Genomic DNA, 25,360 nt, shown 5'->3' with positions numbered 1-25,360 from the left:
TGAGCAAAAAAATCAACTCAAAAAGAGCAATTCCATATTTACTTGTAAATGATTTACAGTAAGTAACTTCCTAATAAAGAACACTCTAGAGCCGGATAGTGTCATCAGTGAACTCGATCAAACATTTACTAAAGAATACTGCTTCTTATACAGGGGGCCAGAGAGATAGTATAGTGGGTAGGGTGTGTTTGCCTTATATGTGGCCAACCCGGGTCCTATGCCCAGCATCCCATATGGTCTTCCCCAGCACCGCCAGGAGTGATTCCTGAGCACAGAGCCAGGAATAACCCCCGAGCATTGCTGGGTATGACCAAAATTAAAAAACAAACCAAAACAAAACAAAACAAAAACCCTGCTTCTTATACAAACTATTTCAGAAAAAGCAAGGATATTTTATAAACCCCGCATACTACCGGGATCAAAGCTGAATGAAGATATTGTAAGTTTTAGACATTCATCTAATGATAATAAAACTTACACCAACAGATTAGAACAAACTGAAACAGGTAATATATATAATATATACACACATATATAAATATATATATGCGTACATATGCGTAGCACATAAAGGTTACGTGTGATATTTCATTAAGTTGGGTTAAATATTCTCATAATCATCTCTACAGAGTCAAGAAAAGCACTTCAAACCCCACCCAGGATTTCAAAAGCCTCTCAAACACTAAACACAGACAAACCATTCCTGTGACCCAACGGAGCCTAGCAAGGGGAAACCGCGTCCTCCATCCAGCCTCTGCCTTAGTCCTGGAGACACGTAGACAAGCCTGTCTCACCATTCCCACCCAACACAGGAGGCCCTCGCCAGGACGGTGAATTAAAAAAACACATCTCTCAGAATGTGTGCCTGAGAGAAGCCCGAGCATGCGCGCACCCTCACGAGGGAGCAGGGAGCAGCGTGGAGAGCCCTGTGCTGCCGGGCCTGGTGCCACAAGACAGCGAGCGCAGTGGAAAGAGCTGCAGCCAGGGCAGAGTCGCCACCAGAAACAAGGTTTATGGAACTGAGGGAGAGGATCAGTCAGTAAAAATATAAACACATTAAAGACGAACCTGCTGGCTGGGAAAAACTCACGAGACCCAGTAACAAGTGTTACAAGGTCTCCAGTGTATGAATTCGACTACAGACGGAGGAAACGAACAGAATGACAGGAGGGTGGTGAAGCGACAGGCCAGACTTATGGAACTTCCCTACAGTGGGTTCTCTCAAGTTTTCGAATGTGGTTACAGTGTTTTATCCAAGGCTGAAGTCAACACATGAACAGTTGAAGTATATACCTATCACTGAATATAAATACAGGTTGAGATGCCACCAACTTTTTCTTTTTTGGGGTCACACCCAGGATGCTCAGGGGTTACTCCTGGCTCTGCACTCAGAAATTACTTCTGGCGGTGCTCGGGGGACCATATGGGATGCTGGGAATCAAACCTGGGTAAGCCAGATACAAGGCCAACGCCCTACCCACTGTGCTATAGCTCTAGTCCGAGATGCCACCAAATTTCAGAAGGGAAAAGATTTTTTTTAAATGCCCCCATATATAAATAATAATAGAATAATTATAGCTCTTTTTTTTTCCTTTTTGGGCCACACCCAGTGACACTCGGGTTACTCCTGGCTCTGTACTTAGGAATCACTCCTGGCGGTGCTCAAGGGACTATATGGGATGCAAGGGATTGAACCCAGGTCCACCGTGTGCAAGGCAAACGCCCTACCCTCTTACTATCACTCCAGCCCTATAGCCCAATTTGGGAGAAACGACAAATTCCAGTTCAGAGTGGTTTAACTGTAAACAGCAGAGACTGGAGAAACAGGACCAGAAAAATAACATATTTAAAAAACCAGAAGGGGAGGCAGAAACAAACGAAACTCAGCGTGGAGAACACAGTGATCTGACTGCCCAGAGACAAGTCATGAATGCCGAGATGTTACGGTGGCGGCAGGCTGTGTCTTGCCCCGGGGAGAGGGCCGGGGCAGAGAAGCCATGGGGACAAAGGCTCCTGGACAGAGGCGTTTCGGCTTGGGTTTTCCCACCGGGCTTCACAGGCACGTGCTGAAAGGAGCTGCCGGATACCGCACCGCCTGATCCTCGAGGAGAGAGCGAGATGCGGGGACACATCGGCTGTGAAGTGCACAATCACGCATCTATTTTTAGGTATCAGAGAGACAAAGTTCAGCATCCAGAGCCACGTGACGGTGAATGACAGCAAACCGCTCATGTCAGTTCACCAGCAATGACACCTGGTGGCAGCATCACGAGGTCCACAGCAGCACCAGCCCCATCCCCCACCAGCCCCACCCGTGGGAGGCCACGCACGCAGGTGAGGAGATCCGACACAGTCACGGATGAGTCCAGCATGCCATTCTACTCCACACTGGACTACAGTGTTAGATCATTTTCAAATACACAAAACAAAAACATACATCAAGATGCAAAATTGCCATCAACTTCTTAAACCGACAGTTAAACACCCCCCTCCCCCCCATAGAAACACTTAGAGAGACGCTACAAAGAAACCACAAGTAAACACTATAAAATAAAGCCTGACTTGGAAAACAACTCACTATCAAGGATTCCGGGGACGTGGAATTCCCGAGATCCATGCCACTGAGCAAGGAATCAAGTATCGGACAACAAATTTCTTATTCTTATCATAAAGCCAAAACTTTTTTTCTTGGGTGACAGCAACAGTACAGTGGGTAGGATACTTGCTTTGCTCGAGGCCGACCGGGGTTTGATCCTCAGAACCATTTATGGTCCCTGGGCCCTGCCAGGAGTGATCCCTGAGCTCAGGGCCAAAAGTAAGCCCTGAGCCAGACTGCCAGTCATAACCCAAAACAAAGAAATTCTTTTGTCCCACGTACAGTAATGGACATTTTTAAAAAAGGAAGACATCATTGCAATTACAACTCGTACTGGTCCCAGCTGCAGTACTGATAACTGTGACTTCACTATGAAACCAAACCCTTGAAATGAAGTGCAGGGCATTTGTGAAAAAGCTGCTCTATGGTTTTCCAAACAAAGCTTTCGAGAGAAGTCTGGCTTTAAACTGACACTCCTTCGTAGAGGTCTGCCACTGTCACTGTCCTCCCGTTGTTCATCGATTTCCTCGAGCGGGTCCAGTAACATCTCCATTGTGACAACTGTTACTGCGTTTGGCATATCAAATACATCACAGGTAGCTTGCCGGGCTCTCCGAGAGGGGCGGAGGAATCGAACTCAGGTCGGCCATGTTGGCTGCATGCAAGGCAAATGCTCTAGCACTGTGCTATTGCTCCAGCCCTTCATAGAGGTAATGCAGACTAAATCAGATCCACCCTTGGAACTACATAATATACCTGTTATCAGAAAGGAACTATTAAGTGTAAAAAGGCAGCTTCAGTGAAAGCAACAGAGGCTCAAAAAAAGAAAAAACAAACCAACCCACAAGTATTCCATTTTACCCGTTTTCCATCTTTGGTCTTCTTTAAGTTCCAAGAGCCATCTGACAACTTCTCAAAGAACTTTCTTGCTTTTGGTGCTTGGTCGAGAATATGAGCAGGCGGGATACCCAGAACTTCCACTATTTTATTCATTTGATCTACCTGTATTAAAAACAAGAACAAACCTGTAATGTCTATCGGATATCCCATCTGCCTCTGTACGTCCACTCACCCATCCTTGCATCAACACCAAATGAGCATGTCCTGGGGACCAGGCCCGCATCCAGGCTCACAGATGATGCTGAGCACAGGAGCTAGATGAGCCCCTGCCCAAAGGGCAGGGCAGCCCACCCACGCTACTGGGTGGTGGCAGGAGGCCGTGAACACCATAGAACAGTGAGGAAGGGTGGGAGTCTCACAGTTCAAGCTATGACATGTTCTAATAGAACCACCAATAAAAAAATCGACTTACTCAAAATACAGGTTCATTTACCTCAGTACTGTGTGTCTACCACATTCAATAGAATAAAGCAGTGAACAGACAAAAATTGCTCCCCCCAAAAAGTCTAAATTACAGTCTAACAAAAATAAATAAAGCAAGTGTGCACAGCCCAATGACAATTACTAACAAAACGCATTCACTACCTAGCAACACTGAATTAAAAGAATGGAAAGGGGCAGTTCCTGAGACCACCTGACAGTTCCACAACCCAGATTCAATCATGAACTTTTCTCTGCTGTATCTTTTCTCAATTCTAAGTGAATGAACTGATACAATCTGTGCCCCGACCCACAAAGCCCCGCAAGGAAGTAGCAGTTCTGCAACAAAAGGAAGCTGGGTTCTTCCAACAGCGGGACTCCCTCAGGAACAGTCTCTGACCTTCAAATCTCTCCTGGAAGAGTGGCTGGAGCTTTAGTACAGCTAGCAAGGCGCTTGCCTTGCACACAGCTGACTCGGGTTCAATCCATGGAACCCCATATAGTCAACTGAGCCCTGCCAGGAGTGATCCCTGAGCACAGTGCCAGAAATAACTCCTGAGTACTGACAGGTGTGGTCCACCACCACCCCCTCCCCCTCCCCCCAAAAAAAACATCAAAAACTACCTATGAATACAGGCTGGACACCTGTGGAATACAAGAGTCTGTAACTCTAAAATCCTACAAACCATATTGACTCTGAGTGATCTGAAACAAACCTCTGTTAGCCCAAATCAAGTGGCCTTCAGATCTTCCACTCCACAATATGCAGGCTGTCCCCTGCACCTGGGTGAGCTTTTTCTGTTGCTCTATTTAAAATCCCTAAAACTGGATACCAAAAATATTTCACATTCTCTGACCAAATCTAAGAAACTTCACTGCCTCATAACTTCAAATTCAAATTCACTTTCATATGACTGAATAAAAAAATGTCAGTTAAAAAAAGCAACTCAACTCAGCATTTGAATGATTAGGTTGGTAAATAGATTTCACTTCCCCCACCATGACTTTCGGAACAGACGATCACAGACAGAAAACAAGCATTGATGATGACGGCAGCTAAACCGCACCCCCCCCCCGCATTCCTCACTTACCTCATTGGCCCCACTGAAGAGGGGTTCCCCGGTGTGCATCTCCACCAGAATACACCCCAGGGACCACATGTCAATCGCAAGGTCATAAGGCATTCCCAGGAGCACCTCTGGAGACCGGTAAAAGCGACTCTGAATATACTGGTATATCTGAAAGGTATGTCCAAACAGTATGAGTTCCAAAACACTGCATAGCCATGGTGTAACAGGACAAACTGGTTATTAAATTAGGATTCCTCTTATGCTAAACTTGGACATTAGTCTATAAATATTGTTTAAGCTACAAAAGATTTCAAGGGAATGAATGATTAATCTGTTGTGAAATACAAAATACATAAAATGCAGATATTTTCATTTAGTCCAAAACTGGTAATCAAGATACATCTTTAAAATAATTATTCCTGGGGCTGGAGCAATAGCACAGTGGGTAGGACGTTTGCCTTGCACACAGCCGACCCGGGTTCAATTCCCAGCATCCCATATGGTCCCCTGAGCACTGCCAGGAGTGACTCTTGAATGCAAAGCCAGGTGTAACCCCTGAGCATCGCCGGTTGTAAAAAAAATAAATAAATAAATAAATAAATAAAAAAAATAAAATATCCCTCATCAGAAGAAAATACTGAGACTAATTTCTCAATTATTCTTTCCTTCTGATATATTTATAGTGACAAGCATGTTCTTGTGCATCTTGAGCACAATGCCCTCACAAGACCCCCTTGAAGCTTCTGGCATCTGCACTGTTCTAGTTCTCAGATTAATTCTGCAAATAATCCCATATGCAGTTACAGAGGGAACGGTCATTGCTCTGCTCTCTTTCCACTACCCCATTCAAAGATATCTTTGGAAATCCTGAAATGAGCTTTCAGTACAGGAGCTGAGTCTGAGTCGGAGGGGCTGAAGCGTCATGTGACTGACCTGCTTCTGGCTCCTGCTGAGAACTCCCATCACTTTCTCCCCAAGTGGCCTCAATCCAACCTTCAAACCCTTCCCAGAGGGAAGAGGGTCAGTGACTGTGAAGACCTGCCACACTTCCAAGGTGTCTTTTCTTTTCTTTTTTCTTTCTTTTTTAAAAAAAAGCCAAATGCATGACAAGCTCCAAAGATTCCCAACTACTTAGACTATCGCATTTTCTGGCTTATACAAGATGCTTATCGCCGCACTGTCCGGTCTGGTAAGAGAAGTAGTTGGCAATTTTCTTTCTTTTCCAGAAAGGTACCACCTTTTACTTCTATGTGGTATGCAAGATGCTTTACAATAGATTTCACAATGATCAAATGAACAACAGAAAAACTTTGCTTTCCCAAGCCCACTAACCCTAAATCTATTGCTACAGAAAGGACTGGGTTGCTGGAAGCAGCTTAAACATGTGTCAGAATTTCTACAGAGAAAAGCAGTTAAGTCTATTTATCAAAACCGATTTGCCAACTATATAATATCATCTCATTCCTAATTTGGTCAAACTGGCAGGCTACCAAATGTAACATGCCCACACGGCAGAGTCTGGCAAACTCCCCGTGGTATACCCAATATGCCAAATACCAGTAACAATGATGGGTCTCATTCTCCTAACCCTAAAAAAGCCTTGAATATGGCACTTAAAAAAAAAAAAAATCTCAGGGCTAGGACGAAGAAGACGTTACTGGCACCTGCTCGAGGCAATCGACGAACAACAGGGTGGTCGTGATCGTGATCGTGATAATTTCTCTATTACTGCCACATGCAATGCCAAAATTATAGATTTTATTTTTCATCCATCAGCTTTGGGGGAAAAAATTTATCTTGAACCATCAACAGTAAACCTTCAATATTCTAATTTTGAAAAGATAAAACAAACAACAAAAGATCCCTCCTCTTTGGTAACTACAGATGAAGCAACATTTAATTCACTCACCTCCCTTTCTGTCTTGTAACACTTAATATCCACTCTGAAAACCCACTATCTCCTCCTCAAAGTATTACCCTTTACATTTAAAAAGGCATTTTCCCCAAACTAGGGATCAACAGTCAGTGGCCCTGGTGTGACACTGAGCAGCCACTCCGTAATGCTGTTGAATGACACACAACAGGGACAGACCAATCCTCTCCCTGCACCATTTCACATTCCTTCAAAACTCCTCGTCAGAGAGGTGAGTCGGGGAGAGCGCTTGCCTTGCATGTGTGAGGCCCAGGGTTCAAGTCTCGACACTGAAAGAAAATGAGTCCAAAATCCTGACCCTGAGGCCAGAGAGAGAGAGTGCAGAAGCTAGGCGCTGGCCTTGCAGGGGCCTGGTTCCATCCCATCCAGGAGTGGCCCCAAAACCCCAAAAAAAGAAAGTCCTGACTCTACTTACCCTCTGCCCCAGCTGACAGGAACTGCCGAAGTCAACTATCTTGATTGCACTGCGTTTGGGGTTGCAGAGGAGGATATTCTCAGGTTTGAGGTCACAGTGAATGATACTAAGTTCTGGAGTCGCGAGGAAAAGCAGTGCAGTGCACATCTGCTGTGCAAATTTCCTTGTTAGGTTCAAAGAGACACCTCGGAAATTGGTATTCCTCAACAAGTCATAGAGGTTGTACGACAGCATTTCAAAAACTAAACAGAGATGGTTTCGAAACATAAAGTGGCGTTTCAAATGCACTGGAAGAGAAAAAAAAGGTTCATTTTAAATTACATATACCCATAGAGTAAGGCATTCATGCACTCAATCTGCAACATGACCAAGTCAAATGCGGGGGGGGGGGGGGGGGGGGGGGGAAATTAAGCCAAAATTTGGAGATCAGTATTCTGCATAAGTTTTAAATTAGCTAAGAATATTATTAAACTGCTTGACTACTGAAGTAAGCAATACAATGCCTGTCAGTAGCCAATATAATGTACAAAGGGAAAATACGAGTAACAAACTGGCAAAGAACACTGAGAGAGAAAACACACACACACACACACACATGCGCGCGCGCGCACGCACACGCATGACAGAAACACACAATCTACTTCGCTGAGTTTTAGGTTTTACTGATTTTCCAAAACAAGTGTCCAAGGCAGATCCTTCTTTCCGTCTGGGGAACAGAGCAAATGTCTGGCACCCACATTAAGATTTCCTGATCCGGGTTTCTGATCAGGCTCATCAAACTGACTGATGGGGAATCTCCTGTAAAACTTAACCTGGAGGTTTGGGAAAACTTCAGAATAAAGTCCAGCCAAAGATGATTTAAGTAGTGGCCAACGTGGGGAAATAGGAGATTTAATACTTGCTAACACAGCTGACCCTCTAGAATAAGGTCTGACCCTGACTGCGTCAAAGACTGCACTTAGGTATTAGTAGCGACTTTACCTCAGAGGAGCTAATGAACTGCAGTGTCACTCCTAGCCACGAAAGGCCTCACATACCCAACACTGAGGTCCTGTAACCCAACTGGCATGACCGCAGTGCCCTGACGGTGGGAGAAAGCTCTGCAGAGATATCTCTGGACAAAGGACCGAAGGCCAGGCCTGGCCCTGGACACAGCTTACAACCGTGCCAGGAAGCAATGCACCATTTCCAAGGCAGTTTTCAGACCAAAAACAGGGTTTCTAGATTGTTCTCGATACACATGACCCTAATTTAGAATAAAACACAAATAATACAAGGCTCTCAAGCACAACCCAACATTCTGCAAAATAATAAAAGGATCCCAAGAGGCAATCTGGATGGAAAACGGCCACAGGGCCCGAGCAGCACCCCCAACCCCCCCGGAAGCCACTGGTTCTAAGTTGAAACACAGATCTGGGTGACAGGCTGATGCCCGCAGACAAAGTACTGCAGGAGCTTTAACCAGACTCAGCGGAGTCTCAAAGGAGAGCAAGGAATAACCGATGTGACTGTCCACCGCGAGAAACTCCACAGTGCTCCTCGGAGTTCCCGGGCCCGGTAGCTGCAGCTACAACGTGCTGAGCTCCAACAACTACCAAAAAGGCTCAGACCAGAGTGCCCGGTTTGTAATGGAAAGGAGAAAGCAATATGCCCCTTGATGTAATTCCTCCCTTGGGCGGACCTCCTAGAAGATTTTCCCCTGAAGGAGGGGCTTTATGTCTGTTCATTGTTTATATTAATGTTCAGCTACACCTATGTGTAATTGCTATCCCCCAACCATTTGCGATTTCTTTATAATTATCCTGATAATAACTTGAATAAACTGCCACGGTTACCAAAAATAAAATAAAATAAAATAAAGTGTCTGGTTTGTATCCGTAAGAGAACTTTGAGACCAGAGGGATGGTAGGACCTTGCTCTTCACGCATAACCTGAGTCTTCTTTTAATCAGATCCTAGCATAAAATAATAAGGGAATTTTAACACCTCTTAATCTGCCCTTCATCACACAGCTACTGGGTATGTGTTCTCTCTGACCATCCCATTCGTGAACTATACAACACTTTATGAACTGTGTGTATATCTGCAGTGTGTTTAATGATATAAAGGTAAAGGCCCTCCCGTTGATCGTCGATTTGCTCGAGCGGGCCCAGTAACGTCTCTATTGGAGACTTTGTTGTTACTGTGTCTGGCATATCGAATACTCTCGGTAGCTTGCCAGGCTCTCCGAGAGGGGCGGAGGAATCGAACTCGGGTCGGCCATGTTGGCCACTTGTAAGGCGAACGCCCTACCCGCTGTGCTATCGCTCCAGCATATGAAAATGGGTATATTTATACACTTCTATAAAGAACAGCATTTCAGAGCTTCAAAAATATTCTAGCATTCTTTGAAGAGCAGATAGAATAAAGCAAATTCACTGCTCTTTAAAAAAATAGTAATAATAACAATAATAATCTTAGATCATGATAGGTACAATCCAGACAAGCCTTGATAGTTTTTTTACATTCATAAAGTCTATGAAACTCATCAGAAAAATGATGGAAATTTCAAACGAGGGGCAGAAAGACAGAGCAATGAACTCGAGCCTATGCTGATCCCACAATCCCCGGCACCCCCAGGAATAACGCCCGGGCACAGAGCCAGGAGGAGCCCATGAGCATTGAGGAATGTGGCCCCAAACCAAAAACAACTTCAAAACAAAATTTATGCTATAAGAGCAACATGACTTTCTGACAATGTAAGAGATTAATTCTACTGGTGTAATTCTTTGGGTTTTTGTTTGCTCTCCACAAGAGAAGCTTTGTTTCTTGAGACACTATGCATTCAGCATCTTCCTAAATGAGAACACAGAGAAAAGCAAACTCATCCAAAAGAGTATCTGTGGTAACTAATACAGAACTAAGTAGCTCTCACTATACACGCCTGCCATAAAGGCAGAATTAAAATGCCACTACTACTAGATTATCAACACTTTCTCCACTACATAAGCTAACATACAAAATAGACAACACAAAAATGTAAGGAGAAAGAAGAGGGAGGCATGCCCAGAGACCTCTGTGTGAGTCTAGCCCCATTACAATTTTCTGATGGGATACAAATGACCTGCACAGGAGTGACAGAACCACGGCCCCCATGCCTGGAGCTAGATCTGAACCTACCCGGGCCTAAGTCCAAAGCCTTAGTGTGGTTCATTGTCACCCGTTGTCCCCAGAACAGCTTCCGGAAATGAAAGGTGGAATCAATTAACAAAAACAGTGAAAACCAGGGGCCATTAGCATCTGGCTTCTCATCATCAGTTACCACGTGTTTAATACCAATGAGATACAAAGGAGGAGCAAATGCTCAGTGATGGAAAGAGAAATGATTTTAAATGCCGATTTATTAGTATGACTCTATTAGATATGAAAAGGGGGTGGGGGGGACCCGCGGAAATCAATGAAATAGAATCATTTTACTTTACCAATGGAGAATGGAAAGTGTCTCAGAAACAAAATCTAATACAAGTTTCTTTTAGCCTCACATCTTCAAACACCCAATTTGGGGGGCTGGAGAGCTAACACAGCACGTGGATGTTAGCTCCGATGAACCTGTTAGCAGCCAGGTTCAATCCCAGCATCTCATATGGTGCCCTGGGCCCCCGGGAATGATTCCTGAGTTCTCCCTTCTTTTCTCTTATAATTAAATGCTAATTTTTCATGAAGTACCTATTCCCTTACCCTAGTTGCACCATGTCCCCCTGCCAAGTTTCTTAAACCTTTGTCTGTTAAGTAAAATGGAAGCACATTACCACGTGGAATCAGCATCTTGGAGTATCTCTGAGTTACTCTGTTACACGTCTATGGGAACTACTACAATCAGCTGACTGGAAGGGCTGTGCCAGGAAACAGAGAGCATTTATACCTGGCAGCTCTTTATTTCTCAGAGGTACATAAAATAATGGCATCAACAACCACGTAAGTCCCAGTTTTGACTGGAAGAGTATTAAACACGTGGTAACTGATGATGAGAAGCCAGATGCTAACGGCCCCTGGTTTTCACTGTTTTTGTTAATTGATTCCACCTTTCATTTCCGGAAGCTGTTCTGGGGACAACGGGTGACAATGAACCACACTAAGGCTTTGGACTTAGGCCCGGGTAGGTTCAGATCTAGCTCCAGGCATGGGGGCCGTGGTTCTGTCACTGCTGTGCAGGTCACTTGTGACCTGAAGTTCCTACAGCATCCTTCTCCGTCATGACCACTACAGACGGTGGGGACACAACACAGGGATACGGCCAGGAGCCACAATAAATGATGGCTCTTGGGGACCACGTAAGGTCTGACCAGCATCAAATACCGCCAAAGACAAAACCACAGAAGACGGCTCTTGGCTCAGACCTTCCAGAACTGAGTCTGTAACTGTTAACATCTTAGCTTACTTCTGGTTTCTTAGTTCTATCAGAAACAAAATGGTCAATGATCCCAGAATCTCCAGAAAGACAGAGAGCATTAAAGCAAGCACTACTTGTAAATCGTAAAACTTGACACTACTCTCCTGAATTTCTAAATTGCATGTCACCTGGACTGCACCTTCCCCAAGACTGGAATAATTTTGCCAGATCAAGTAAATTTGCATGAAATCAATGCCCTTCAACGGAAATAAAACAGCTGCATTCTTAATCCCAATGAGGACAGCCTCAGCCTCTGCTCAGAAGGAAACAGCGGGCAGGGGGCCGTGGCTGTCTGTGCACACCCACCGATGTAGTATTTCATCTCAGTGTCATGTTTGTTCATCAGCTCGAGCAGCCGCACTTCTATCTGGGCTTGGTTCAGAAAAGCCTTCTTGTTCTTGATGATTTTAATGGCAACCCATTCTTGCTCCACACGATCATAGGCCTTTACAACCTGAAAAAGAGAAAACAGGATGGGTACTGGATCATTGTATAACTGAAACCCAAGCACAAAATTTTTTAAGTCTACAACTGTACCTCATGGTGTTTCACTAATAAAAATTTTTTTAAAAAATCTAAAAAAAAAAGAGAAAACAGACATATTCCATGAATGGCAACCACTCAACAAGCTCCCGGGTCCATGGATGCTATGCTCGTCCCTGATGCGTGCCGGGGCAGGGGGTGGGGGGTGGGAGCTCTATGGCTCCATCGACCGCCCTATCCACTCTGCCTTTCCATCTACCCTCCCGTCTGTTCCCAAGCATCACTCTTGCATCCTTCTCAAGACTCAATACCGAAACAGGAAACTTTCTGCGCAAGTTAGATACAACTACTCTAACTTCAGAAAGTCACTGAATCTCAACCAGTGCTTTGGTTTTTCCATCTTTTTTTAATTAAAGGAAAGCCATAAGGGAAAAAAAAAATCTTCAGATTACCTCCACTACACTAGTAAGAGAAAAACCTAGGGTTTTTTTTTTTTTTTTTGCTTTTTGGGTCATACCTGGCAATGCACAGGGGTTACTCCTGGCTTTGCACTCAGGAACTACTCCTGGCGGTGCTAAGGGGACCATACGGGATGCTGGGAATCGAACTTGGGTCGGCCGCGTGCAAGGCAAACGCCCTACCCGCTGTGCTATTATTGCTCCAGCCCCAGAGAAAAACCTAGTTTTAATATGAAGTAGATGTGTAGAATATGTGAAAGGTTTTGGTCATGTGAAAAATGCAGGTAATGTTATAGCATTAGATTTTCATAGGAAAAGATACAGAACAAAAGAATTCATAGCCTGTTTAAGAGATTATGATATTTAAAAAAATAAAAATAAATAACGCTAAGAAAACGGAGTGTCCATGTGCACCGACTCTCTCATCTTCAACTGTTCATTCAAGGTAAGTTCCATGTTACAAATAAAATATTCACCAAAAAAAGGGGCAAATCACTTCAATGAGAAAGAACATCACATTTCTACAGACCAGAGACAACCATCCCTGACAACATGCTAAGTTAAGTCTACACAGTTTGGCCGGATCCTTGTAGACCGTCATCTGAAGGTGAGGTGAGAGCCAGCAGGCACGGATCTAATGAAGTCCAACTTAGAATCTGTGATTCCAGCCCATTCTAAACAATCCGGGCTACTAAATCAGGGTACTCACATAAACATCATGGACAACACTGGCTCTGCCAAGCCCAGTGCCTAGATCGCATGGGCAAAGGATGCCGAGACCCAGCAATTTACTAATTTAACAAATATTACCCTGCTAGATGCTAAAACAGTGTTTCCCAAAGAGTGATACCAGATGGGTATGTGTGTGTGTGTGTGGGGGGGGGGGGGGGGGGGGGGAGGGAGGGAGGAGGACGGAGGTGTGTGGGTGTGGGGGGTGAAGAAGAGGGGTCACATGGGTGCATTCTGTTAATTTAAGGTAGACTTCAGGGGGAGACGCTGAGGGCTTTTTCCCAAAAGGGGGGCAGTAGGCCAAGGACATTTGGGCACTTCTGTGCTAAAGCAGTGAGTTTCAACCCTGAACTCCAGACTCATAACAGGCAGCTTAAGAGACAGCCATGCCCACAATCCATTCCAAAGAAACTCTAGTTTAACTGGTTTGTAGCCCAGACATCAGTCATTTTCTTGGTTTCCCAGAATTTCCCAGGAAAGTTCCACGTGTAACTGGGATGAATCCCCACTGGTGTAAGAAGCTACCAGCGCGTGTGACGGCTGCAAACAGGCCAGCGACACCCACTGACTCACAGGGGCCTGGTAGGAGAGAGAGCAAGTGAGAAGAGGAGAACAAACCCCGAGCTCTAGAAGACTGGATTCTTCGGGTCAGCCACGAGGAGAGAAGGGGCACAGGGCCCCAGTTTCCGAGACGGGCCCCACCGAAGCTAGAGAGACTGTCCGCTGGGGGTCCTCCCACCCTTACCCCCACTGCCTCGAGGCGCCAAGTGGCGTCACACCTCTGCTCCTAGTGCCAGCGTGCCTGTGAGCCCTGTCACGGCCAATGGACGAAAGACTGCCCTCTCCTCCAGGTCCAAGTGCTTTCTCTCAGGGAAGGGGCGGGGCAGGAGGAGGGGGCAGCCCCCACGGTTTGAGAGAAGTGGGCTGATGGCAAATGACAATTCAGGGGCAGCCAGCCATGAAACAAGCACATGAACGGTGGGTCAGGGTGCAGGCAGGGCAGGCACTGCTTAACCAACAGCCACTGCAGCATCCAGTCAGGGCCACAGAGCCAAGGGCGGCTGAGAATGGGCGCTCAGGTGGGCGGACAGCCAGGGCACTCAGGCCAGAAATAAAGGCTTTTCTCTGCCCCCCACCCCCCCATGACTTTTCTTTATGAAAGCCTCATGGTTTACAAACTTACTCGCATTTGGGCTTTAGTCAGACGATGTTCCAGCACCAGCCCCACCACTGGGACCCCTAGGTCCCCTCCCAGTCCCCCAGCCCGCACCTGGACAGACACATTTTAAACTTTGGTTATTTTCTAAAAGTGCGAGGAAGAGGCACGGTCCCTGGGTGGCCTGGTCCCTCGAGAATGAAGACTGGGGGCCATGAACGCTACAGAGGCGGGGTGGGCAGGTGATGAGCGATATGGATGGGCAAGGGCCGGGCAGGAGGACTCACAGGTCCACCGGATGCCTGGCGCCTCCTTCCTGCAAACAGCTGCCTGCACCATCCCTCCCAGAGAGGGGCCATGACCAGTAGGAGCAGCAGCTGGAGCTGAGGGGAGTGTGGGCTGTGCAGGAACCCCTGAAGGCCACCTGCTGAGCAGAGGCTGCCAGAGGCCTGACAAGTCTGTCCCTGAGCCCAGCTTCAGGCTTCCTGGGAACCCAGAAGGCAGAGGGCACCTGCTGCAACAGCTAGGGGTACTCACTCTTTTCTCTTCCATGCTGTGGGGCAGGCAGGAAGTGACCCTAGCCTGGAGCAAGCCCAAGTACCGCTCAGCTCCAAAATCAAAATAAACAAAGTCAATATCCCAAGTGTCCTGTTGAGGACCAAGCGAAAGAGTAGGGCACACTCGGGTCTTCTCCCCTGTGAAATGGCCACTTTCCATTCAAGTACCTACCTGTCCAAAGGAACCTTTGCCAATTAATGAATCGATTTCGTAACGATCCATCCACTTCTCTCCGTTTTTTACAATATAGTCATAGTTATCGTCGTCATAGCCATCGTTGTAAACCTTCCTCTCCTTCTTATGACTAGAGTCGTCTCCCTGGCCCTGCTGGTGTCTCCGCTTCTTTTTTGCATAGTAAACCTGAAGTGAGAATACATATTGTTAGTCTTGCTTACATCACTGCCGGAGGTGCTCGAGGCTGGAGTACATACACAGATACACATATATAAGTCAATATGTATATATACACATACATACATATGAGTACATATGAGAAAAATCTACTGCTGAACAAAGAAATATAACAAGTAAAAGAAGCAGTTGGTAAGGCTGCCAGAGTAAGACAACGCTACCAATGACCTGATTGGGGACCTTTGGACTGAGGTCCAAGAGTATCGTATGTTAAGTTTTTAAAACTGCAAACACTAAACTCACCAACAAGTACTAAATAACAAGTAGTTTCATCCTCTTCACATTCCCTCGTGGCCCCTCCCAGTCATTCCCAAGTTTATGTATTAATCGTAAGGCAAAAGATTTCAAAACATAAACTCCAGGTGCACGTGGGTCACTGCCTGATCCGACAGTGCTGGGGGATACGGCTGTTCTCGCTCGGTGAACAGGTCAGCACGGTCGCCTCACAGGGACCGATCACAGATCGAGGTATTCCTTCTATTTATGTTTCTGATGGTTTTTCAGATTAATGAAAAAATAACCAGAGGAAGAGGTAGAGTCTGAGGGATGAGCCACTACCTTGGGGAGTTTCTGCATGGCGCAGCCAGGGGCACAGGGGCAGCGCCCCACACCAGGTGACATTCCACTAAAAACAAGGAGCAACAAAGCCACTTGTTCCCAACCGTGTGCCCGGGGCTTTGGTAATGATCTGGGGGAAATCAAGGTCTGTGAACATGTTAGGAGTCTGTTTGCATCTTCAATCCAAAGCTAGTCTGAAGCAATCTTCTTCATAAGACAATCGCTGTGTATAAAAGAGGCCCAACTCGGAAATGTTCCTGAGCTCATCACACAGTCTCTCTTGTCAGAAGCTGGCAAGGGAAGTATCTAGTATGAAAGGACAACGCTTTCGGAAGCGAAAGCATGGTGGGGTCTCCTCTTGTCCAGAAAAGGGCGTTAGAGCTCCAGAGGCAGCCGAAAGGCTACAGCGTGGGCGGGGAAAGCCCAAGGTCCCAGACACTCCGAAAAATAACTTCAGGGCAAGGAGCCAAACGGTGGGGTTAAGTAACTCAAAGTGCTGCAGTGTTTTATCCTACTTACTTTCACTAGAAAGGCTTTAAAATAGTATACAGTGAAAAGATGCTGATTTAAAAGACAATTTAAAACCAAAGCTACATAGACCGGCCAAATAAATGAGATAAAATGCTTGTTAGCCAGGGTTTAAATGTATCTCAGATCATGTGACATCCCTGGGAAAAACAATAAATAAATAAATAAATAAATATATAAGCAAAGCTTGAGGATCCTTTTGGAGCGATAGCATCATTCTGTTTGGAAGAAAAGTGATTACAGATATTAACTAGAACTCTGAGAAACAGGTAAAGGAATGTCAAATTTAAAACCTTTGTTGTCCTTGTTAATATACATATTTTATACATTATTACAAATTATGAGTCTTCACAATAACTATCACTATGACAATCGCTGAGTACAGAAAATGTTCAGTGTGTTTAAATAAGTCATAATTTGCCCCATGCCCTATGGCCGGACTGATGCGGTTATAATAGATGAACGCTCTTACCTCATTAATATGCTTATATGTTTTGATCAAGTCAACAGAAAGTTTTCTCAGGGGAGCAGTTGCTGGATCTCGGAAGGTTTGGGGCATCCGCCTCTGTAACATGACAATATCAGGCATCACCTTAAATAGACAGAGAAGACTAGCACTTTAACGACGGTCTGCACGGCAGGAAGGCCCCCTCTCACTGTGCACATCCATGTGAAAAGACATTCGCATCCACTGAAAAGACTGCCCCTTCCAGCCCACTCCAGTGCAGACCACCACCACTGGATCGGATGCATGAAATGAGACCATGCCCAGCATGTCCGTGAGCCTCAGGGCTTACAGACACACAGGAAGAACCCTGGTCTGGGACCCGGATAGCTCCTAGGAGAGCCCAAGGAAAAGGCTCCTCTGAACGTTCCGACCAGGCTCCCGAGGGAGACAATCTCCTGCCACAAGGGAGGCTCTGTAGGGCCGGTGAGAAGCTCCAGGCCTCCACATGGGCCTGACAGGCACGGTTGCTCCCGGCGCTCACTTCACAGCCGGTCTGCATGAGCGGTTTCCCCAGGGTCCTCTCCCCTGCCTCCCTGGTGTGGGGGGCTCGGGTATTCTAGAGCTGGACGGATGCTGGTGCGGGGCCAGTGCGGGCGGCTGCTCCCGGCCTGACCTGGGTCCCTGCAAGCACAGAAGCAGTCCGCAGCAGCTGCAAGCCTCTACTCTACCCTCTGAGTGGAACCATTTCAGGCTGCTGAGCAGAATAACTGGGTCATGCATAATGAAAAACAATAAAGCAAGCACATAAATTTATTAGATTTGGTTAAGAACAAAACTGCATGTGTGTGTGTCCGTGAGTTTCTGACTCGCCCGCTGAGCAGGGGCCCCAGTACTCCAGACAGGCCAGTGCGAGCCGAGGCAGAGGCGCCATCTCCCCAGGAGGAAGAACTCACTCGAAACACCCAACCCCCGAGCCCAGGGGACACTGACGAAGGCCACTGAGCAGTGCCTTCCTCCCGCAGACAAGGAGCGCGCTATGTGCTTGGCACACCACCAAAACCACAAAGGTCTTCTACAACCAGTCCGGTTCTGCCTTCAAGGCCAAAGCAACTGGCAGATTCTAAGGAGCTCACTCTCCTCCCGACGCATCTGGATAGAAGCAGCACACAGGCATGCTCTGTTCACCGAAACCCGTCAGGGCCCAGACCCTTTCAGGGCTTCAAATGGAGTCTTCCACAGAGAAAGGGCTCAAAAATGAAGAAAAGAACAGGATAATTTGTATGAACCAACACTCCCCTTCACGAATTTCGGTGTGACTTCACGTTAGGTGACAAAATTCTCTATTTTTTATTCCTGTGCTGCCATGCAGAGTCCAGAATTAGAAAGCAGCTTTAACAAAGACAAATACAAATATCCATGCTAAGGCTCCAGCCAGCCCTGAGCACCTGTGCTTTCTCTACTCCTGCTTCTGGGGGGGTCACAGCACCAGAAGAGCGGCCCGGACGCAGAGTGCCTCCTTCTACCTCCCTGAGGCGGGCCAGCCTCAGCCTCTGGCCCCATCAGAGAAGTGGATGGACTCTTCTCCTAGCACAGGTCAGCGCCCTGCCCTGGGAGCTGGGGAAAGCTTCGCCTGCTGCCCGCACCTCGGGCCAGTCTGGGTAGATGGGACCAATCACAAGGGCGCAGAGGGAGCAAGGGGGTAACAGCGTGCCTGCTCAGCTCAGTCACAAAAACTAAGTGGCCACCCACGCCAAGACCTGGCAGGGCAGACTCCAGAAGGTCCAACACTCTCTGCTCATCTAACGCCCCTTTCACCTGCTCAGGTAAGTGTGACCTCCTATTTCCAAACGTCATGCAGGATCGAACGCTGCCCTGGGCCTTCCCTGTGACTCTGTATGACCCGTCCGTGTGTGCGCCCAGGGAAGAACTTGGGGCGATACCGGGGTAGGTGAGAGACCAGATTCTACTCAACTCGCCAAACTTCAGTCATGCGTTCTATACGTTTACATTTTTGCTTTCCTAAATTTATCTTTTATTCGAAAGATAAGCCTTTTATCTCTTTTAAAGTTGTTTTTAAAGCTACTTACAAGAATTTTTTAAGTCATGTTTCATCTTGTACCAAACACACTCAGAGAAGATAAACTACCAGAAATAAAATGTTTGCATTGTCCTTTCAGCTTCCTTGTACAAAAAGCACTACTTAAAAGACACTAATAGGGACAATGACAAGAAAAGTGGGAATCAAATCACCAAAGAGCTTTGCACTAGAGGACACTGGGGACAGGTAGGGGCCCTTCCCACAGGAACCAGGGTCAGCACCTGGCGACCCCCTGGGTTAGACCTGCAGGGCGTGGGGCAGGGGTCTTGCTTCCACAACAACGGCCTCATTCAGTTAAGGAAACAAAGGCTCCCAGGACTGCCGGGCCTGCAGCATCACTGGAAGCAGCGCCTCCCACCATAGGCCCTCAGAATAGTTGTGGTCACTGCCCACTGGCCTGGCCACACTCACACCAGGCTGAGACTCCAACACAGACAGTGCAGAGCACAGATGTGAGAGGCTGAAGAACGCAGACTTTGGGAACTATTTTCTTCCAGGCTGGAGCCACAGAGGAGTGGTTAGGGCACCTGCCATGACTGTGGCCGGCCCGGGTCTGATCCCCTAAACTCGTAGGGTCTCCCGAGCCCAAGAGGAGTAATTCCTAAGCACAGAGACAGAGCACAGTCAGGTGTGGCCAAAACCAAAACCCAATCTATCACACACACCCTGAACAAGCTTTATTTTACAGTTAAAGATGGAAAGACTCCACGAATTCACTTATTTTAAAATAATCCGCAATCAGGATGCTAGTTTTATGCAAAACTATGTCCTAAGTCAACTGACTTTCCGGTCGCAGTGACAGACCCCTAAAGGTCTCATCCAGCGAGTACTCGGAGGGGTACTCAGCCCGGCCCAACAAGCCCTCTGGAATCAGCAGAGCACACAGGTCACCGTGTTGTCGGGGCACCAAGCCGGGCAAAGGCACCCAAACAGAGTTTACTTTCTTCTGGCACAAAACCAAACACTTTACTAGTGGGAACATTCTGACTGCCAGCTCCAATTCCCAAACACGACTTCTCAGTATCACACAAAAACCAAATTCATTAAGTTCTGCCATCCTCAATAATCATTCCATCTTATTATGGCTACTACTCTCACGCTTCGTACGTTTTACACACGTGACCCCGGTTCCACATGTGAACCCTACTGCGCCTCCCGCCCAGGGCCCATAGCAAAGGTCCTGCTCTTTCTAGGCGCTGGCTGCTCATCGGCCCTGCACACCCTTCACCCCGAGAGAGCATGCTTCCTTCACACAGCCTAGTACGGAAAGAACAAAGTTTAAGTCTTCAAAGTTTGTCGATTGTCACTTGATAATATCAAAGACCAAACCCAAGAGTGGCAAAGTAAACTCCTGAGTACAGACCAAAGCGATCACTTTTCGTAATCTCAGTTCCACTGGGAACACCGCGACAGGTAGAAAAAATAATCCTCCCCTCTCTGGGGCTAGTGAGAGCGTACAGAGGGCAAGGAACCTTCCATGCACTCCATCAACCCTGGTCAGATCCCCAGAGCGCGCTGCCAGGACTTGTCCCTGAGCACAGAGCCGGGAGTCTCCCGAGGACCCCTGGGTGTGGCCCAAAACCCAGGAGGTGACAGGGAATATTCCCTCCCAAACTAATCATCAGTGCAGCAGATGCAGTGGACTATCCTGTCAACACGCAGATGGCAGACAGTGTGTGTCCATTCATCGAGAGGTGTCAGCATTAATTTTCTGTACACCGCCAATTTTGGGGTGGGAAATTGCTGAATCTCTAGTTTGAATTTTAGAATGAACAGCATGGTGAATTTACGTTTTCTTTCTTTTTAATTAAAAAAATTGCATTTGTTTTTATAAATGGGCACAGAAGTAGTTTATTAGCAGCATTAAAAACAAAACCCCAAAATGCTGTGCTTTAAACTTTGCTGTACAGCTCAGTGGCCGCCATCCTCCAGAGGCCACTGAACAGTCAGGTTTGGGCCCTCAGTGACAAGACACGCAGGACCTCATGTGATGGGTCTGGAGTCAGCCCTTTCCTCCCCATTCCAAAGAGACCCGCGTCGCCACCCATGAACGGCCTTTCTGGCTCCTGATCAAGCTACTTAATGGCCATGATCCCAGAGACTCAGAAACAAATCTCGGAACCCAGCAGGTTTTGGCAGAAATCCCTCCAGATTTAAGTGTAAAAATTTTGTAATTTCAAAATCGCACGGCTACTACTGCAGTCACGCGACATCATATGTTATTCATAACCAGCAACAGAAAACAAATTGTCTACTGTTGCCTTTTCAGCAGAACTGAATGTTGGGGTAAAATCCCAAATAACAATGGTGGGTCTGGTGTCAAAATGTTGAATGTGATCAAAGAAGAGAGAGAGTAATGTGGAAATCATCAGCCCCACAGGTAGGGGGAGGGTATGGGATGGGGGGGACACTAGGGCTTTTTGGTGGTGGAGAATGGGCACTGGTAAAGGTACAGGTGTTTTATTGTGTGACCGAGACTTAAACCTGAAAGCTTTGTAACTGCTCTCACGGCGATTCAATACATAAAATTATAAAAAATGAAAAAAAAAAAACAAACAAACAAAAAAAATAAGGTGGAGTTCATGACCAATTCAATCAGCTAAACAGGGGCTGAATATATAGCAGTACTCCTACATAAAAAATAAATAAACTCTGCTGTAATGGAATGTGACTTCTACTCTTAACATGTCTTCCTACTTAGCCTCCTTTCTATGAAAGTAAGCTCTGTTTCTTAGTTTATCTGCTACTCCTCATTTGTACAGTTTTGGTTACATGCTGGGACTCAAACCCCGAGCCTCACCCGTGCATGCTCGGCAAATGCTCTACCACTCAGCTCTATCCCTGACCTGAAATTTTTGGAAGTAACCTTTCCTCTTGCTATTTCAGGTGATGGAATGTGGTTTTGAATGTTTTTTTATAAATTAAGTGAAATACACAGTAAAAAGAAACCCAGCTAATTTTTGAATGCAAACTTTCCTCATGTCATCTATTTTAAGACTCCTGGGCTTCCCAGGGTCTGGAAAGCTGAAAGCCGGAGAGCATCTTTGCATCTCCTCTTCGCCATGTTAAGAAATTAGCCCCCATTTCAACAAGATGCCTCGGCTCCATCCTGAACGTACCTGGTTGGTGAGCGGCTGCTGGATCTGGTCAGAGTAAGGTAAGGCAGAAACCTGCTGGTCACTCAGGCTCGGCTGGCGGCGCTCACTGTACGGATGCGGATGGGGCATCTGTCCAGCCATCGGAAGGCCAGCAGCATGGAATGAAAATGACGGTGCGAGCCGGACAGATGAAGGTTTGCATGCTGAAGTCTCTCCTCCTGCGGGAAGACAGGTCAGGGTTAAAACGCACATTCTTAGCGTTTGCTTCTTAACATTTGCACTCCCGGCCCCCCGCATCCTTCCTAAATAAGGTCTTCGGGACATTCAACAATATTAAAGATTTTTGAAACAAGAATATCACTCACACCATTTTATGTTAATGTACATAAGATGTATGTATGATTAAAATGATCGTCTGTGAATCTCTATGAAGGGGAAAACTCTTTTTTTACCCCCTTCTTTTTTGGGTTACACCCGGCAATGCTCAGGGGTTACTCCTGGCTCTGCACTCAGGAATTACTCCTGGCGGTGCTCAGGGGACCATATGGGATGCTGAGAATCAAACCTGGGTCGGCCGCATGCAAGGCAAGGGCCCCAAAGGGGAAAATTCTTGGGTCTGTTTTTCACATGCGATTCCATCCACTGAGTGCCTGACTTGCAGTGAGCAGCCTGCTTCCCGGCCAATGGCGTGAAATCCGGATGGGCAGGTACCACTCTCAGCCTGTGCTCCAGACTCTTCCACCACAGCGCCCAGAGAACCACAGCCAGCAAGAGCACCCCAAGAAGGAACAATAAGGTCACTATTCCACAGCGAAGACCGCCAAGGTCTGCCAATCACAGTGGAAATGGAAACCAACAATAGTCCACAAAGCTAGTTCAGTAGTGAATAAAAATGATTCCCCTTCAAAAAGAAAAAGAAAGGGTCTTTCTCCTTACATTCAACCAAACCTGTAACTGCAACCCGCATCCAAAAGACAGATCAAGTCTCTGCACCCCAATACTGCACCTGTCATCCTGAGCGACCCAAGCTCACAGGAGACCTGTAGTCAGTGCCAGGGTCTGCTCCGGAGAGCAGCAGCCACATGGCAAGAAGCCACAGCGCCTGCTCCAGGCTGTTGCACGCGAGACCTCAGCTCAGCGCCTACTGGCGGGTGTAGCACTGCACCCCCAAACGCCTGACATGATGGCACCCATCTTGAAGGGGATATGCTTGAGTTCACACACTTCAGCTGGAAATAGTACAGGAAGTGAGTCTGACCCTGGCAGCACCAGAACTGCCCTCTTTCCCCCACAAAAAAATAGAGGGTTCTTTTCCTCCTGAGACCACCCAGTTATCAACCAACCAGTCTGGTGGGCTCTCTTCCCAGAAAACTGTCCAATCCCACCTCTTTGCTCAACTCCACTGCTCCCTCGCAGAGCCCCCGCTGTCCCACTGTGATCCAGTTCCTCAGAGAGACTCACTAAACTGTCAGGTCTACGGCCCCCAGCCCTCCTCCTCAAGCCAGAGTCAGCACCTGCCTCAGCACTGCTCCAAGCCTGAGCAGGGGTCCCCCTGCAGTAGGAGACCTCCCTGATGCCTGTCCGTGCCTAAGGAATGCTGACTCCAGGGGCCAGCGGGATGTGACACAGAAGGCAGGGTGCCTGCCTGGCACGCAGCTGACCGGGGTTTAATCCCTGACACCCCATATGGTCCCCTGTGCACCCCGAGTGCTGAGCCAGGAGGCAGACGGGAGCATCGCCGGGTGTGGCCGAAAAGTGGGGAGAATGTCCACTAAATAAGTAAAAGGACCATTTCCTATGAAAGTAGACGGGGTATCTTTTATAAACATTTCTCATTGGTCTTAGTGAAATAACACACACTCATTCTGCCAATTCAATGATGTGGAGTAATTCTGAGGAGTGGAGATAAAATTTTCGGGGGTCTGGGGATGGCTCGAGGGTGCCAAGTGCTGCCGTAAGACCCTGAGACTAACTCCATGGCGGCCCGCCAGCCCCTGCAGACAGGCCCTTGGCATTCAACCATGTGCAGCCTCCAGTTCACACATCCCCCTGACCCAAGGTCCCCACGGCCATGCGCACAAACACACACGTGACCACAGCCAAGGTGGCCAAGCCCTGGCAGCCAGCACCATGACCAAGCACGCGACTACTGGTCACTCCAACAACTGAGGTCAGGGAAGGAGATATCACTATTCCTGAGGTCAGGGAAGGAGACATTGCTAGTTCATGACCCTCCCGGGGAAATAATGGCAGATCAGACAGAATGTTTATCGCACTATCATTGCAAGCAGGAAGAAACGGCAAATGTCACAAATGGAGGGAATGGGGGGGCCTTAGTGCTTTCAAACTGCATGTTAAAAAAACACGAAGAACGCAAAGCAACAGGCAAGACACCTCTAGGGAATGGAGATCCGGCAGGAGAGATACAGAAGGACAGGCGCTTGGCGCACAAGCAGCTACCCTGCGTTTGATCCCTGTGCAGAGCTGAGTGTAAGCTCTCAACAAAGTTGGTCGTGGCCCCAAGACAAAAACAAAGAACTGCAATCCCCACTATAGAAAACAGCCCTTAGAAAAGAAGGAAAAGGAATAAGACCCTGAAAGGCCAATCCTTAACCACTCTGGGTCTCCGTTTCCCTCCCTCTAACTGTGATCACTCCACAAACCCTCGTCCCCAAGGCTTGACGTCGTCTCCCGGATACACCAGTATCCCAGAATCCAGCACAGCTGGACCTCACACAAAACCCTTGGGCACACTACTAAAATAGTAGGTTCTGTTCCTATTATCAACGTCAGTATTGTGCTATATTATTTTTGGCCACACCCAACAGTGTTCAGGAGTCATCCCTGGCTCTGTACTCAAGGATCACTCCTGGCAAGCTCAGGGGACCATATAGGATGCAAGGGATTGAACCTAACTGAGCTGTGTGCCAGGCAAACGTCCTTCCTGCTATACTATCACGACGGCCTCATGCTATATTCTTTACTACGATAAAAAGGACAGGGGTGGGAGTACAAAACACATCGATAATGAACTTAAAACCATGACCATAACAGAACCTGAGTGACCAGAAAA

General features: G+C 47.1%; 1 protein-coding gene across 2 annotated transcripts in view; it reads right to left on the bottom strand.

Moving 5' to 3' along the window:
- The window catches only part of DYRK1A (dual specificity tyrosine phosphorylation regulated kinase 1A), a 77,881-nt gene that overhangs the window by 11,562 nt on the left and 40,959 nt on the right, over positions 1–25,360 (bottom strand). Inside the window, exons 2-8 of one of the 2 annotated variants that reach the window (XM_056119375.1) lie at positions 22,309–22,505; positions 17,116–17,235; positions 15,318–15,506; positions 12,069–12,216; positions 7,335–7,621; positions 5,008–5,154; positions 3,458–3,598 (exon numbers count right to left, since the gene is read on the bottom strand). In XM_056119375.1, the coding sequence (XP_055975350.1) occupies positions 3,458–3,598; positions 5,008–5,154; positions 7,335–7,621; positions 12,069–12,216; positions 15,318–15,506; positions 17,116–17,235; positions 22,309–22,505 (1,229 nt within the window). The remainder of the gene's footprint in view (positions 1–3,457; positions 3,599–5,007; positions 5,155–7,334; positions 7,622–12,068; positions 12,217–15,317; positions 15,507–17,115; positions 17,236–22,308; positions 22,506–25,360) is intronic. The other variant, XM_056119376.1, reaches the window with a different exon arrangement.

This window comes from Sorex fumeus, unplaced genomic scaffold, assembly GCF_029834395.1.
Source record: "Sorex fumeus unplaced genomic scaffold, SorFum_2.1 ptg000041l, whole genome shotgun sequence".
Taxonomy (NCBI): Eukaryota; Metazoa; Chordata; class Mammalia; order Eulipotyphla; family Soricidae; genus Sorex; species Sorex fumeus.
This window is presented reverse-complemented; position numbering and strand designations above follow the sequence as displayed.